The 18491-nt window shown below is 43.5% G+C and overlaps 1 protein-coding gene across 1 annotated transcript in view; it reads left to right on the forward strand.

Moving 5' to 3' along the window:
• LOC311119229 (protein eyes shut homolog) overlaps window positions 1-18491 on the forward strand; it is a gene marked incomplete at both ends in the record, with an annotated part of 168718 nt that overhangs the window by 123888 nt on the left and 26339 nt on the right. The window contains one exon of the mRNA XM_084193955.1: window positions 5178-5352. Within this exon, the coding sequence (XP_084050081.1) occupies window positions 5178-5352 (175 nt within the window). The remainder of the gene's footprint in view (window positions 1-5177; window positions 5353-18491) is intronic.

An 18491-nucleotide genomic window follows, 5' to 3' on the forward strand; every position in this document is an offset into this window, starting at 1 on the left:
GAGAGACTGATGTGTGTTACCAGTCCGGTCCGGCCCGTTCCTGATCCCCAGTTAAAGCCAGTGGTGTGTGTTCCCAGTACGGACCGGCCTGTTCCTACTCCACGCATCAAGCCCACGGTGTGCGTCGCCAGTCCAGCCCGGCCGGTTCCTGCTCCACGCACAGAACCTACGGGGTGCGTCGCCAGCCCAGCTCGGCCTGTGCCTGCCACTCGCACCAAACTGACGGTGCGCGTCGCCAGCCCGGTCCGGCCTGTTCCTGCCACCCGCACCAAGTCTACGGTGCGCGTCGCCAGCCCGACCCGGCCTGTTCCTGCCACTCGCACCAAACTGACGGTGCGCGTCGCCAGCCCGGTCCGGCCTGTTCCTGCCACCCGCACCAAGTCTACGGTGCGCGTCGCCAGCCCGACCCGGCCTGTTCCTGCCACTCGCACCAAACCTACGGTGCGCGTCGCCAGCCCGGTCCGGCCTGTTCCTTCTCCCCGCACTAGCCCTGAGATGCGTGTCCTCAGCCCGGTACCTCCAGTTCCGGCACCACGCACCAGGCCTACGGTGCGCCTCAGACGGCCAGAGTCTGCCGTCTGCCCAACGGGGCCTGAACTGTCCGTCTGCCCAACGCCGTCTGAACTGCCCGTCTGCCCAACAGGGCCTGAACTGTCCGTCTGCCCAACGCCGTCTGAACTGCCCGTCTGCCCAACGGGGCCTGAACTGTCCGTCTGCCCAACGCCGTCTGAACTGCCCGTCTGCCCAACGCCGTCTGAACTGTCCGTCTGCCAAGCGCCGCAGGAACTGCCCGTCTGTACTGAGCCTGCAAAGCCGCCCGTCTGCCATGAGCCTTCAGAGCCGTCCGCCAGACCGGAGCCGCTAGAGCTCTCCGCCAGACAGGAGCAGCCAGAGCCTTCCGCCAGACAGGATCAGCCAGAGCCTTCCGCCAGACAGGATCAGCCAGAGCCTTCCGCCAGACAGGATCAGCCAGAGCCTTCCGCCAGACAGGATCAGCCAGAGCCTTCCGCCAGACAGGATCAGCCAGAGCCGTCCGCCAGACAGGATCAGCCAGAGCCTTCCGCCAGCCATGAGCAGCCAGATCCGTCAGCCAGCCATGAACAGCCAGATCCGTCAGCCAGCCATGAGCAGCCAGATCCGTCAGCCAGCCATGAGCAGCCAGATCCGTCAGCCAGCCATGAGCCGTCCAGCCAGGATCCGCCAGAGCCAGCCAGCCAGGATCCGCCATTCAGTCCGGAGCTGCCCCTCAGTCCGGTGCTGCCCCTTAGTCAGGTACTGTCCCTTAGCCCGGTGCTGCCCCTTAGTCCGGTGCTGCCCCTTAGCCCGGTGCTGCCCCTTATCCCGGTGCTGCCCCTTATCCCGGTGCTGCCCCTTATCCCGGTGCTGCCCCTTAGTCCGGTGCTGCCCCTTAGTCTGGTGTTGCCCCTTAGTCCAGGTGGGGTTAGTTGGAGGGTGGTCATTGGGAGGAGGCTACTGAAGCAGGTGGTGACTGTGGTGGGGTGGGGATCACGACCGGGGCCAGAGCCGCCACCGTGGACAGACGCCCACCCAGACCCTCCCCTAGTCCTTATGTTGGTGCGCCCGGAGTTCGCACCTTTAGGGGGGGGTACTGTGACACTCTGGCTCCATGGACTTTGATATTTGAGCCAGGGTTGTTCATTTTCATTTGTTTGGGTGTATTTCTATGTTGGGGTGTCTAGGTTGTTGATTTCTATGTTGGGTGATTGTGCTTGTTTAGTCATGTGACTCCCAATCGGAGGTAACGAGTGTCAGCTGTCGGCTCGTTATCTCTGATTGGGAGCCATATTTATACTGTGTGGTTTCTCCTTGGTTTTGTGGGTTTTTGTTCCATGTTTCTGTCAGTGTTACAGAGGACTTCACTATCGTCATTTGTTGTTTTTCGTGGTTGCTTTATTAAATAAAGTCATCATGTTCACTCCACGCGCTGCGTATTGGTCCGCTTCTTCAGACGATCGTGACAAAAAGAATGATATTCTATTCATTGATATATTATGCCTTTAAAACAATGATAGTCTAACAGTATGTGAGGTGTTCATACTCTGGATCTGACTGATTGGACATCAATATGGGCTGCGTCTCAAATGGCACCATATTCCCTATATAGTTCACTACCTTTGACCAGAAATAGTGCACTATACAGGGAATAGGGTGCCATTTGGGACACAGCCTGAACTCTCTGTTAGCTCAAACATCATTTTCTTAGTATCATCTACAGTATCCTCTTATCTAATACTAAACATCACCCTCACCAAACTATTATCTAATACTAAACATCATCCTCTTATCTAATACTAAACATCACCCTCATCATCCTCTTATCTAATACTAAACATCACCCTCATCATCCTCTTATCTAATACTAAACATCACCCTCTTATCTAATACTAAACATCATCCTCTTATCTAATACTAAACATCACCCTCATCATCCTCTTATCTAATACTAAACATCACCCTCATCATCCTCTTATCTAATACTAAACATCACCCTCATCATCCTTTTATCTAATACTAAACATCACCCTCATCATCCTCTTATCTAATACTAAACATCACCCTCATCATCCTCTTATCTAATACTAAACATCATCCTCTTATCTAATACTAAACATCACCCTCTTATCTAATACTAAACATCACCCTCATCATCCTCTTATCTAATACTAAACATCACCCTCATCATCCTTTTATCTAATACTAAACATCACCCTCATCATCCTTTTATCTAATACTAAACATCACCCTCATCATCCTCTTTAACCATCTGACCCTATCTGTTGACGACAGCATATATTTGCAGTTTGGCAAAACACACACACACACACACAGAGCTAGAGACAGCATCATGCCATGAAAATTCCTGAGTGAACATGACATTTCCACAGCGTTCTGTTTATTCCAATGACTAATGCTGCAGAGAGAGCGAGATGGTGTGTGTGGGTGGGGGCTGGGGGGGGGGGGGGGGGGGTGTGTATGTGTATGAGAGAGATGGCTAGTGTGTTCAGGAGGATTCATATTTATAGTAGACCTAGTCTGTGTCCCAAATGGTGCCCTATTCCCTTGATAGTGCACTACTTCTGACCAGGGCCCATAGGGAATAGGGTACACTATGTAGGGAATAGGGTGCACTATATAGGGAATAGGGTGCCATTTGGGACAGAGCCCTAGTGCTCCACAGGTACATGTCAAAACAAATATTTTCAATGCAATTTCCCCTGCTGCAGTAGACAGAATATTTCCCCTGCTGCAGTAGACAGGATATTTCCCCTGCTGCAGTAGACAGAATATTTCCCCTGTTGCAGTAGACACAATATTTCCCCTGTTGCAGTAGACAGAATATTTCCCCTGCTGCAGTAGACAGAATATTTCCCCTGCTGCAGTAGACAGAATATTTCCCCTGCTGCAGTAGACAGAATATTTCCCCTGCTGCAGTAGACACAATATTTCCCCTGTTGCAGTAGACAGAATATTTCCCCTGCTGCAGTAGACAGAATATTTCCCCTGCTGGAGTAGACATAATATTTCCCCTGCTGCAGTAGACACAATATTTCCCCTGCTGGAGTAGACAGAATATTTCCCCTGCTGCAGTAGACAGAATATTTCCCCTGCTGGAGTAGACAGAATATTTTCCCCTGTTGGAGTAGAGAGAATATTTTCCCTGTTGCAGTAGACAGAATATTTCCCCTGTTGGAGTAGACAGAATATTTTCCCTGTTGCAGTAGACATAATATTTCCCCTGTTGGAGTAGAGAGAATATTTTCCCCTGTTGGAGTAGAGAGAATATTTTCCCTGTTGCAGTAGACAGAATATTTCCCCTGCTGGAGTAGACAGAATATTTTCCCCTGTTGGAGTAGAGAGAATATTTTCCCTGTTGCAGTAGACAGAATATTTCCCCTGTTGGAGTAGACAGAATATTTCCCCTGCTGCAGTAGACAGAATATTTCCCCTGTTGGAGTAGAGAGAATATTTTCCCTGTTGCAGTAGACATAATATTTCCCCTGTTGCAGTAGACTGAATATTTCCCCTGTTGTAGTAGACAGAATATTTCCCCTGTTGGAGTAGACAGAATATTTCCCCTGTTGGAGTAGAGAGAATATTTTCCCTGTTGCAGTAGACAGAATATTTCCCCTGTTGCAGTAGACAGAATATTTCCCCTGTTGTAGTAGACAGAATATTTCCCCTGTTGGAGTAGACAGAATATTTCCCCTGTTGGAGTAGACAGAATATTTCCCCTGTTGGAGTAGACAGAATATTTCCCCTGTTGGAGTAGACAGAATATTCTGTCTACTGGGACAGAGGTTCACCTTCCAGCAGGACAATGACCCTAAGCATACTGCTAAAGCAACACTCGAGTGGTTTAAGGGGAAACATTTAAATGTTTTGGAATGGCCTAGTCAAAGCCCAGACCTCAATCCAATTTAGAATCTGTGGTATGACTTAAAGATTGCTGTACACCAGCGGAACCCATCCAACTTGAAGGAGCTGGAGCAGTTTTGCCTTGAAAAATGGGCAAAAATCCCAGTGGCTAGATGTGCCAAGCTTATAGCGACATACCCCAAGAGACTTGCAGCTGTAATTGCTGCAAAAGGTGGCTCTACAAAGTATTGACTTTGGGGAGGGTGAATAGTTATGCACGCTCAAGTTCTGTTTTTTTGTCTTATTTCTTGTTTGTTTCACAATAAAAAATATTTTCCATCTTCAAAGTGGTAGGCATGTTGTGTAAATCAAATTATACAAACCCCCCAAAAATCAATTTTAATTCCAGGTTGTAAGGCAACAAAATAGGAAAAATGCCAAGGGGGGTGAATATTTTCGCAAACCACTGTACCTTTGATCCTCATTGCTTCAGGGCAACAACAGCAGCAGTCATGTTTAGTCAAACTGTCATCCCATTATATCACTGTCGACTACCAATGGAAGACTTCTCTCCGACAGAACGAGTTGGTGTGTTATACGGTGCCGTATTAGGACATCCTCAGTCACCCCAGATTATTTTGACTCTGTGGCTGTCCTAATAGGGACACCATAGTTATCTGTTTTGTGATTTCCAAAGGCTTCATATTTAATCTAGAGAGAGACTTGAAGTTCCCGAGAAATGTCTGCTTAATAACATACTGTCTCCTCAGTTTCAGTGGGTTTTCTGTGTTATTTCACAGGTTGCATATTTGATCTGGAGTTTCGGACGAGGAGAGACGGGAAGTTCATAGCTTTGGGGAAGCCTGAGGGTCATCCTAACTCTGGCCGTAGCGTCGGTCAGTGTGGGGTCACACCCTGCACCCTGGTGACATGCAGGAACGGAGGCACCTGTGTGGACTCTGGATCCTCTGTCTAGTATGTACACTACATTTTCGTTGACTGTTTTATTTTATTGAACTGTTCTTTAATCAGGAAGTCCCATTGTTATGCAGATAGATTGTAATCAATTAATCAAATTGATTTATATTGCCCTTTTTACCACAACATTTATCACGAAGTGCTTTACAGTAACCCATGAAGCCCATTTTATGTGACTGTGGTATTATTATTGAGTTAAGTGAATGCATGACATGACTTGACCAGAGGTGTAGGCTAAGGCTGGTCATATAGGGTTGATTGAAGTGTACTGCTGCAGGGGGACTCATGACTTGACCAGAGGTGTAGGCTAAGGCTGGTCATATAGGGTTGATTGAAGTGTACTGCTGCAGGGGGGCTCATGACTTGACCAGAGGCGTAGGCTAAGGCTGGTCATATAGGGTTGATTGAAGTGTACTGCTGCAGGGGGGCTCATGACTTGACCAGAGGCGTAGGCTAAGGCTGGTCATATAGGGTTGATTGAAGTATACTGTTGCAGGGGGGGCTCATGGTTTCTTCTATAAATATTTTATCAGTGAGATTGATAGAGATGGAAAGTGAGCGCACTTCCTGCCCTCGCTAAAACAGTCTTTGTGGCAAGTGCTCCCTCTATCCATCTCTATGGCGAGACTGAGAAAACAGGACCATGTATCCATGTTGCATGTCAGACCAAGGGCTTAGTGGGCATCAGGCCTCCTCCGGCTGGTGTAATCAATGTTATTATCCCAGTTCCCCTCCAGAAATGAGAGGCTTTGGAGACATAAATCACTGTTCAACATGGAGGCAAATGAATGGGTATGGCTATACGACTGTTAGTCCTATTAATCATGGTTGGATGGGTTGACCAGGAGATAGGTGGTGAATTCAGGACTATTTTCAGCCGGTACAAGTGCTGATCTGGGATCAGGTCCCCACTGTCCATGTGTTCTTGTTCATTATGATCTAAAATGCAAAACTGATCCTAGATCATCACTCCTACTCTGAGATGCTTTGTGAACACGGGTCCAGATCCCTAACATGTGTTTGGAATCAGCTTAGCCTTTTAGCTTATATATGAACACGATTATATGGACAGGGGGACCTGATCCTAGATCAGTTTGTTTTAGTTTATTCTGTTCAGGAGAGACTTATTTGTCTTTATTGTTGAGAACAGCATGATCAGAGCAAGGAGCTGTGTGTTTATGACTCAGTGTTAATGACTGTGATACTCTACAGTGCAGGCAATAGTGGATTCATTCAGACAATAATTGCAAAAGCTAACGTAGTTGGTGAAGGTATAATAACTCTTAGTAATTCACTGTAGATGTATCATCACCATCTGTAGACTGTAGATGTATCATCACCATCTGTAGACTCTGTAGATGTATCATCACCACCTGTAGACTGTAGATGTATCATCACCATCTGTAGACTGTAGATGTATCATCACCATCTGTATACTCTGTAGATGTATCATCACCACCTGTAGACTGTAGATGTATCATCACCACCTGTAGACTGTAGATGTATCATCACCACCTGTAGACTCTGTAGATGTATCATCACCACCTGTAGACTCTGTAGATGTATCATCACCACCTGTATACTCTGTAGATGTATCATCACCATCTGTAGACTCTGTAGATGTATCATCACCATCTGTAGACTGTAGATGTATCATCACCATCTGTAGACTCTGTAGATGTATCATCACCACCTGTAGACTCTGTAGATGTATCATCACCATCTGTAGACTGTAGATGTATCATCACCACCTGTAGACTGTAGATGTATCATCACCACCTGTAGACTCTGTAGATGTATCATCACCACCTGTAGACTGTAGATGTATCATCACCATCTGTAGACTGTAGATGTATCATCACCACCTGTAGACTGTAGATGTATCATCACCATCTGTAGACTGTAGATGTATCATCACCATCTGTAGACTCTGTAGATGTATCATCACCACCTGTAGACTCTGTAGATGTATCATCACCATCTGTAGACTCTGTAGATGTATCATCACCACCTGTAGACTGTAGATGTATCATCACCACCTGTAGACTCTGTAGATGTATCATCACCACCTGTAGACTCTGTAGATGTATCATCACCATCTGTAGACTCTGTAGATGTATCATCACCACCTGTAGACTGTAGATGTATCATCACCACCTGTAGACTCTGTAGATGTATCATCACCACCTGTAGACTCTGTAGATGTATCATCACCATCTGTAGACTCTGTAGATGTATCATCACCATCTGTAGACTCTGTAGATGTATCATCACCACCTGTAGACTCTGTAGATGTATCATCACCACCTGTAGACTCTGTAGATGTATCATCACCATCTGTAGACTCTGTAGATGTATCATCACCATCTGTAGACTGTAGATGTATCATCACCATCTGTAGACTCTGTAGATGTATCATCACCACCTGTAGACTCTGTAGATGTATCATCACCATCTGTAGACTCTGTAGATGTATCATCACCACCTGTAGACTGTAGATGTATCATCACCATCTGTAGACTGTAGATGTATCATCACCACCTGTAGACTGTAGATGTATCATCACCACCTGTAGACTGTAGATGTATCATCACCACCTGTAGACTCTGTAGATGTATCATCACCATCTGTAGACTCTGTAGATGTATCATCACCACCTGTAGACTCTGTAGATGTATCATCACCACCTGTAGACTGTAGATGTATCATCACCACCTGTAGACTGTAGATGTATCATCACCACCTGTAGACTGTAGATGTATCATCACCACCTGTAGACTCTGTATATGTATCATCACCACCTGTAGACTCTGTAGATGTATCATCACCACCTGTATACTCTAGATGTATCATCACCATCTGTATACTCTGTAGATGTATCATCACCACCTGTAGACTGTAGATGTATCATCACCACCTGTAGACTGTAGATGTATCATCACCACCTGTAGACTCTGTATATGTATCATCACCACCTGTAGACTCTGTAGATGTATCATCACCACCTGTATACTCTAGATGTATCATCACCATCTGTATACTCTGTAGATGTATCATCACCACCTGTAGACTGTAGATGTATCATCACCACCTGTATACTCTAGATGTATCATCACCATCTGTAGACTCTGTAGATGTATCATCACCACCTGTAGACTGTAGATGTATCATCACCACCTGTAGACTGTAGATGTATCATCACCACCTGTAGACTGTAGATGTATCATCACCACCTGTAGACTGTAGATGTATCATCACCATCTGTAGACTCTGTAGATGTATCATCACCATCTGTAGACTGTAGATGTATCATCACCACCTGTAGACTCTGTAGATGTATCATCACCATCTGTAGACTCTGTAGATGTATCATCACCACCTGTAGACTGTAGATGTATCATCACCACCTGTAGACTGTAGATGTATCATCACCATCTGTAGACTCTGTAGATGTATCATCACCACCTGTAGACTCTGTAGATGTATCATCACCATCTGTAGACTCTGTAGATGTATCATCACCACCTGTAGACTCTGTAGATGTATCATCACCACCTGTAGACTGTAGATGTATCATCACCACCTGTAGACTGTAGATGTATCATCACCACCTGTATACTCTGTAGATGTATCATCACCACCTGTAGACTCTGTAGATGTATCATCACCATCTGTAGACTGTAGATGTATCATCACCACCTGTAGACTCTGTAGATGTATCATCACCACCTGTAGACTCTGTAGATGTATCATCACCATCTGTAGACTCTGTAGATGTATCATCACCACCTGTAGACTCTGTAGATGTATCATCACCACCTGTAGACTGTAGATGTATCATCACCACCTGTAGACTGTATATGTATCATCACCATCTGTAGACTCTGTATATGTATCATCACCACCTGTAGACTCTGTAGATGTATCATCACCACCTGTAGACTGTAGATGTATCATCACCACCTGTAGACTGTATATGTATCATCACCATCTGTAGACTCTGTATATGTATCATCACCACCTGTAGACTCTGTAGATGTATCATCACCACCTGTAGACTCTGTATATGTATCATCACCATCTGTAGACTCTGTATATGTATCATCACCACCTGTAGACTCTGTAGATGTATCATCACCACCTGTAGACTCTGTAGATGTATCATCACCACCTGTAGACTCTGTAGATGTATCATCACCATCTGTAGACTCTGTAGATGTATCATCACCACCTGTAGACTCTGTAGATGTATCATCACCACCTGTAGACTCTGTAGATGTATCATCACCACCTGTAGACTCTGTAGATGTATCATCACCACCTGTAGACTCTGTAGATGTATCATCACCACCTGTAGACTCTGTAGATGTATCATCACCACCTGTAGACTGTAGATGTATCATCACCATCTGTATACTGTAGATGTATCATCACCACCTGTAGACTCTGTAGATGTATCATCACCACCTGTAGACTCTGTAGATGTATCATCACCATCTGTAGACTGTAGATGTATCATCACCATCTGTAGACTCTGTAGATGTATCATCACCATCTGTAGACTCTGTAGATGTATCATCACCACCTGTAGACTCTGTAGATGTATCATCACCACCTGTAGACTCTGTAGATGTATCATCACCACCTGTAGACTCTGTAGATGTATCATCACCACCTGTAGACTGTAGATGTATCATCACCATCTGTAGACTCTGTAGATGTATCATCACCACCTGTAGACTGTATATGTATCATCACCATCTGTAGACTCTGTAGATGTATCATCACCACCTGTAGACTGTAGATGTATCATCACCATCTGTAGACTCTGTAGATGTATCATCACCACCTGTAGACTGTATATGTATCATCACCATCTGTAGACTCTGTAGATGTATCATCACCATCTGTAGACTCTGTAGATGTATCATCACCACCTGTAGACTGTAGATGTATCATCACCACCTGTAGACTCTGTAGATGTATCATCACCACCTGTAGACTCTGTAGATGTATCATCACCATCTGTAGACTCTGTAGATGTATCATCACCACCTGTAGACTCTGTAGATGTATCATCACCACCTAGTTTTTTAGTCTAGGTCCAAAAGACTTCTCAACAGCTTCTACCCCCAAGCCATAAGACTCCTGAACAGCTAATCATGGCTACCCGGACTATTTGCACTGCCCCCCCACCCCATCCTTTTTACGCTGCTGCTACTCTGTTAAGTATTTATGCATAGTCACTTTAACTCTACCCACATGTACATATTACCTCAACTACCTCAACTAGCCGGTGCCCCCGCACATTGACTCTGCAACGGTACCCCCCTGTATATATAGCCTCCCTACGGTTATTATATTTTACTTCTGCTCTTTTTTTTCTCAACACTTTTTTTGTTGTTGTTTTATTTTTACTTTTTTTGTTAAAAATAAATGCACTGTTGGTTAAGGGCTGTAAGTAAGCATTTCACTGTAATGTCTGCACCTGTTGTATTCGGCGCATGTGGCCAATAAAATTTGATTTGATTTGATTGTAGACTCTGTAGATGTATCATCACCATCTGTAGACTGTAGATGTATCATCACCACCTGTAGACTCTGTAGATGTATCATCACCACCTGTAGACTCTGTAGATGTATCATCACCACCTGTAGACTCTGTAGATGTATCATCACCATCTGTATACTCTGTAGATGTATCATCACCACCTGTAGACTCTGTAGATGTATCATCACCACCTGTAGACTCTGTAGATGTATCATCACCACCTGTAGACTCTGTAGATGTATCATCACCACCTGTAGACTCTGTAGATGTATCATCACCACCTGTAGACTGTAGATGTATCATCACCACCTGTAGACTCTGTAGATGTATCATCACCATCTGTATACTCTGTAGATGTATCATCACCACCTGTAGACTCTGTAGATGTATCATCACCATCTGTAGACTGTAGATGTATCATCACCACCTGTAGACTCTGTAGATGTATCATCACCATCTGTATACTCTGTAGATGTATCATCACCACCTGTAGACTCTGTAGATGTATCATCACCATCTGTAGACTGTAGATGTATCATCACCACCTGTAGACTCTGTAGATGTATCATCACCACCTGTATACTCTGTAGATGTATCATCACCACCTGTAGACTCTGTAGATGTATCATCACCACCTGTAGACTCTGTAGATGTATCATCACCATCTGTATACTCTGTAGATGTATCATCACCACCTGTAGACTCTGTAGATGTATCATCACCATCTGTAGACTCTGTAGATGTATCATCACCACTTGTAGACTCTGTAGATGTATCATCACCACTTGTAGACTATGTAGATGTATCATCACCACTTGTAGACTCTGTAGATGTATCATCACCACCTGTATACTCTGTAGATGTATCATCACCACCTGTAGACTGTAGATGTATCATCACCACCTGTAGACTCTGTAGATGTATCATCACCACCTGTAGACTGTAGATGTATCATCACCACCTGTAGACTCTGTAGATGTATCATCACCACCTGTAGACTCTGTAGATGTATCATCACCACCTGTAGACTCTGTAGATGTATCATCACCACCTGTATACTCTGTAGATGTATCATCACCACCTGTAGACTCTGTAGATGTATCATCACCATCTGTAGACTCTGTAGATGTATCATCACCATCTGTAGACTCTGTAGATGTATCATCACCACCTGTATACTGTAGATGTATCATCACCACCTGTAGACTCTGTAGATGTATCATCACCATCTGTAGACTCTGTAGATGTATCATCACCACCTGTAGACTCTGTAGATGTATCATCACCACCTGTAGACTGTAGATGTATCATCACCATATGTAGACTCTTTAGATGTATCATCACCATCTGTAGACTCTGTAGATGTATCATCACCACCTGTAGACTCTGTAGATGTATCATCACCACCTGTAGACTCTGTAGATGTATCATCACCACCTGTAGACTGTAGATGTATCATCACCACCTGTAGACTGTAGATGTATCATCACCATCTGTAGACTCTGTAGATGTATCATCACCATCTGTAGACTCTGTAGATGTATCATCACCACCTGTAGACTCTGTAGATGTATCATCACCACCTGTAGACTCTGTAGATGTATCATCACCATCTGTAGACTCTGTAGATGTATCATCACCATATGTAGACTCTGTAGATGTATCTTCACCATCTGTAGACTGTAGATGTATCATCACCATCTGTAGACTGTAGATGTATCATCACCATCTGTAGACTCTGTAGATGTATCATCACCACCTGTAGACTCTGTAGATGTATCATCACCATCTGTAGACTCTGTAGATGTATCATCACCACCTGTAGACTCTGTAGATGTATCATCACCACCTGTAGACTCTGTAGATGTATCATCACCACCTGTAGACTCTGTAGATGTATCATCACCACTTGTAGGCTCATAGATGTATCATCACCATCTGTATAGAGCATGGCATTTGCAATGCCAGGGTTATGGGTTCGATTCCCACTGGGGGCCAGTATGAAAAAAATAAAAAATAATGTATGCACTCACTAACTGTAAGTCGCTCTGGATAAGAGTGTCTGCTAAATGACTAAAATGTAAATGTAAATGTAAATGTATACTCTGTATATGTATCATCACCACCTGTAGACTCTGTAGATGTATCATCACCATCTGTAGACTCTGTATATGTATCATCACCACCTGTAGACTCTGTAGATGTATCATCACCATCTGTAGACTCTGTATATGTATCATCACCACCTGTAGACTCTGTATATGTATCATCACCACCTGTAGACTCTGTAGATGTATCATCACCACCTGTAGACTCTGTATATGTATCATCACCACCTGTAGACTCTGTAGATGTATCATCACCACCTGTAGACTCTGTAGATGTATCATCACCACCTGTAGACTCTGTAGATGTATCATCACCACCTGTAGACTCTGTAGATGTATCATCACCATCTGTAGACTGTAGATGTATCATCACCACCTGTAGACTCTGTAGATGTATCATCACCATCTGTATACTCTGTAGATGTATCATCACCACCTGTAGACTCTGTAGATGTATCATCACCATCTGTAGACTCTGTAGATGTATCATCACCACCTGTAGACTCTGTAGATGTATCATCACCACCTGTAGACTGTAGATGTATCATCACCATCTGTAGACTGTAGATGTATCATCACCACCTGTAGACTCTGTAGATGTATCATCACCACCTGTAGACTCTGTAGATGTATCATCACCACCTGTAGACTCTGTAGATGTATCATCACCACCTGTAGACTGTAGATGTATCATCACCACCTGTAGACTCTGTAGATGTATCATCACCACCTGTAGACTCTGTAGATGTATCATCACCACCTGTAGACTCTGTAGATGTATCATCACCACCTGTAGACTCTGTAGATGTATCATCACCATCTGTATACTCTGTAGATGTATCATCACCATCTGTAGACTGTAGATGTATCATCACCACCTGTAGACTGTAGATGTATCATCACCACCTGTAGACTCTGTAGATGTATCATCACCATCTGTATACTCTGTAGATGTATCATCACCATCTGTAGACTCTGTAGATGTATCATCACCATCTGTAGACTCTGTAGATGTATCATCACCACCTGTAGACTGTAGATGTATCATCACCACCTGTAGACTCTGTATATGTATCATCACCATCTGTAGACTCTGTAGATGTATCATCACCACCTGTAGACTCTGTAGATGTATCATCACCATCTGTATACTCTGTAGATGTATCATCACCACCTGTAGACTCTGTAGATGTATCATCACCATCTGTAGACTCTGTAGATGTATCATCACCATCTGTAGACTGTAGATGTATCATCACCACCTGTAGACTGTAGATGTATCATCACCACCTGTAGACTCTGTAGATGTATCATCACCACCTGTAGACTCTGTAGATGTATCATCACCATCTGTATACTCTGTAGATGTATCATCACCACCTGTAGACTCTGTAGATGTATCATCACCACCTGTAGACTGTAGATGTATCATCACCACCTGTAGACTGTAGATGTATCATCACCATCTGTAGACTCTGTAGATGTATCATCACCACCTGTAGACTCTGTAGATGTATCATCACCACCTGTAGACTGTAGATGTATCATCACCACCTGTAGACTCTGTAGATGTATCATCACCACCTGTAGACTGTAGATGTATCATCACCATCTGTAGACTCTGTAGATGTATCATCACCACCTGTAGACTCTGTAGATGTATCATCACCACCTGTAGACTCTGTAGATGTATCATCACCACCTGTAGACTCTGTAGATGTATCATCACCACCTGTATACTGTAGATGTATCATCACCATCTGTATAGAGCATGGCATTTGCAATGCCAGGGTTATGGGTTCGATTCCCACTGGGGGCCAGTATGAAAAAAATAAAAAATAATGTATGCACTCACTAACTGTAAGTCGCTCTGGATAAGAGTGTCTGCTAAATGACTAAAATGTAAATGTAAATGTAAATGTATACTCTGTATATGTATCATCACCACCTGTAGACTCTGTAGATGTATCATCACCACCTGTAGACTCTGTAGATGTATCATCACCATCTGTATACTCTGTAGATGTATCATCACCATCTGTAGACTGTAGATGTATCATCACCATCTGTAGACTGTAGATGTATCATCACCATCTGTAGACTGTAGATGTATCATCACCATCTGTAGACTGTAGATGTATCATCACCATCTGTAGACTGTAGATGTATCATCACCATCTGTAGACTCTGTAGATGTATCATCACCATCTGTAGACTGTAGATGTATCATCACCACCTGTAGACTCTGTATATGTATCATCACCACCTGTAGACTCTGTAGATGTATCATCACCATCTGTATACTCTGTAGATGTATCATCACCACCTGTAGACTCTGTAGATGTATCATCACCACCTGTATACTCTAGATGTATCATCACCATCTGTAGACTGTAGATGTATCATCACCACCTGTAGACTCTGTAGATGTATCATCACCATCTGTATACTCTGTAGATGTATCATCACCACCTGTAGACTCTGTAGATGTATCATCACCATCTGTAGACTGTAGATGTATCATCACCACCTGTATACTGTAGATGTATCATCACCACCTGTAGACTCTGTAGATGTATCATCACCATCTGTAGACTGTAGATGTATCATCACCACCTGTATACTCTGTAGATGTATCATCACCACCTGTAGACTCTGTAGATGTATCATCACCACCTGTAGACTCTGTAGATGTATCATCACCATCTGTAGACTCTGTAGATGTATCATCACCACCTGTAGACTCTGTAGATGTATCATCACCATCTGTATACTCTGTAGATGTATCATCACCACCTGTAGACTCTGTAGATGTATCATCACCATCTGTAGACTGTAGATGTATCATCACCACCTGTATACTGTAGATGTATCATCACCACCTGTAGACTCTGTAGATGTATCATCACCATCTGTAGACTCTGTAGATGTATCATCACCACCTGTAGACTCTGTAGATGTATCATCACCATCTGTAGACTCTGTAGATGTATCATCACCATCTGTATACTCTGTAGATGTATCATCACCATCTGTATACTCTGTAGATGTATCATCACCACCTGTAGACTCTGTAGATGTATCATCACCATCTGTAGACTGTAGATGTATCATCACCATCTGTATACTGTAGATGTATCATCACCACCTGTAGACTCTGTAGATGTATCATCACCACCTGTAGACTGTAGATGTATCATCACCATCTGTAGACTCTGTAGATGTATCATCACCACCTGTAGACTGTAGATGTATCATCACCACCTGTAGACTCTGTAGATGTATCATCACCACCTGTAGACTGTAGATGTATCATCACCATCTGTAGACTCTGTAGATGTATCATCACCACCTGTAGACTCTGTAGATGTATCATCACCACCTGTAGACTCTGTAGATGTATCATCACCACCTGTAGACTGTAGATGTATCATCACCATCTGTAGACTCTGTAGATGTATCATCACCATCTGTATACTGTAGATGTATCATCACCACCTGTAGACTCTGTAGATGTATCATCACCATCTGTAGACTCTGTAGATGTATCATCACCATCTGTAGACTCTGTAGATGTATCATCACCATCTGTATACTCTGTAGATGTATCATCACCATCTGTAGACTCTGTAGATGTATCATCACCATCTGTAGACTCTGTAGATGTATCATCACCATCTGTAGACTGTAGATGTATCATCACCACCTGTAGACTCTGTAGATGTATCATCACCACCTGTATACTGTAGATGTATCATCACCATCTGTATAGAGCATGGCATTTGCAATGCCAGGGTTATGGGTTCGATTCCCACTGGGGGCCAGTATGAAAAAAATAAAAAATAATGTATGCACTCACTAACTGTAAGTCGCTCTGGATAAGAGTGTCTGCTAAATGACTAAAATGTAAATGTAAATGTAAATGTATACTCTGTATATGTATCATCACCACCTGTAGACTCTGTAGATGTATCATCACCACCTGTAGACTCTGTAGATGTATCATCACCATCTGTATACTCTGTAGATGTATCATCACCATCTGTAGACTGTAGATGTATCATCACCATCTGTAGACTGTAGATGTATCATCACCATCTGTAGACTGTAGATGTATCATCACCATCTGTAGACTGTAGATGTATCATCACCATCTGTAGACTGTAGATGTATCATCACCATCTGTAGACTCTGTAGATGTATCATCACCATCTGTAGACTGTAGATGTATCATCACCACCTGTAGACTCTGTATATGTATCATCACCACCTGTAGACTCTGTAGATGTATCATCACCATCTGTATACTCTGTAGATGTATCATCACCATCTGTAGACTCTGTAGATGTATCATCACCACCTGTAGACTCTGTAGATGTATCATCACCATCTGTAGACTGTAGATGTATCATCACCACCTGTAGACTCTGTAGATGTATCATCACCATCTGTAGACTCTGTAGATGTATCATCACCACCTGTAGACTCTGTAGATGTATCATCACCATCTGTAGACTCTGTAGATGTATCATCACCACCTGTAGACTCTGTAGATGTATCATCACCATCTGTAGACTGTAGATGTATCATCACCACCTGTAGACTCTGTAGATGTATCATCACCACCTGTAGACTCTGTAGATGTATCATCACCACCTGTAGACTGTAGATGTATCATCACCACCTGTAGACTCTGTAGATGTATCATCACCATCTGTAGACTCTGTAGATGTATCATCACCACCTGTAGACTCTGTAGATGTATCATCACCATCTGTAGACTGTAGATGTATCATCACCATCTGTAGACTCTGTAGATGTATCATCACCATCTGTAGACTCTGTAGATGTATCATCACCACCTGTAGACTCTGTAGATGTATCATCACCATCTGTAGACTCTGTAGATGTATCATCACCACCTGTAGACTCTGTAGATGTATCATCACCATCTGTAGACTCTGTAGATGTATCATCACCACCTGTAGACTCTGTAGATGTATCATCACCATCTGTAGACTCTGTAGATGTATCATCACCACCTGTAGACTCTGTAGATGTATCATCACCATCTGTAGACTGTAGATGTATCATCACCACCTGTATACTGTAGATGTATCATCACCACCTGTAGACTCTGTAGATGTATCATCACCATCTGTAGACTCTGTAGATGTATCATCACCACCTGTAGACTCTGTAGATGTATCATCACCATCTGTAGACTCTGTAGATGTATCATCACCATCTGTATACTCTGTAGATGTATCATCACCACCTGTAGACTCTGTAGATGTATCATCACCATCTGTATACTCTGTAGATGTATCATCACCACCTGTAGACTCTGTAGATGTATCATCACCATCTGTAGACTGTAGATGTATCATCACCACCTGTATACTGTAGATGTATCATCACCACCTGTAGACTCTGTAGATGTATCATCACCATCTGTAGACTCTGTAGATGTATCA

This window comes from Coregonus lavaretus (assembly GCF_964263955.1).
Source record: "Coregonus lavaretus genome assembly, contig: HAP1_SCAFFOLD_347, whole genome shotgun sequence".
NCBI classification, from domain to species: Eukaryota; Metazoa; Chordata; class Actinopteri; order Salmoniformes; family Salmonidae; genus Coregonus; species Coregonus lavaretus.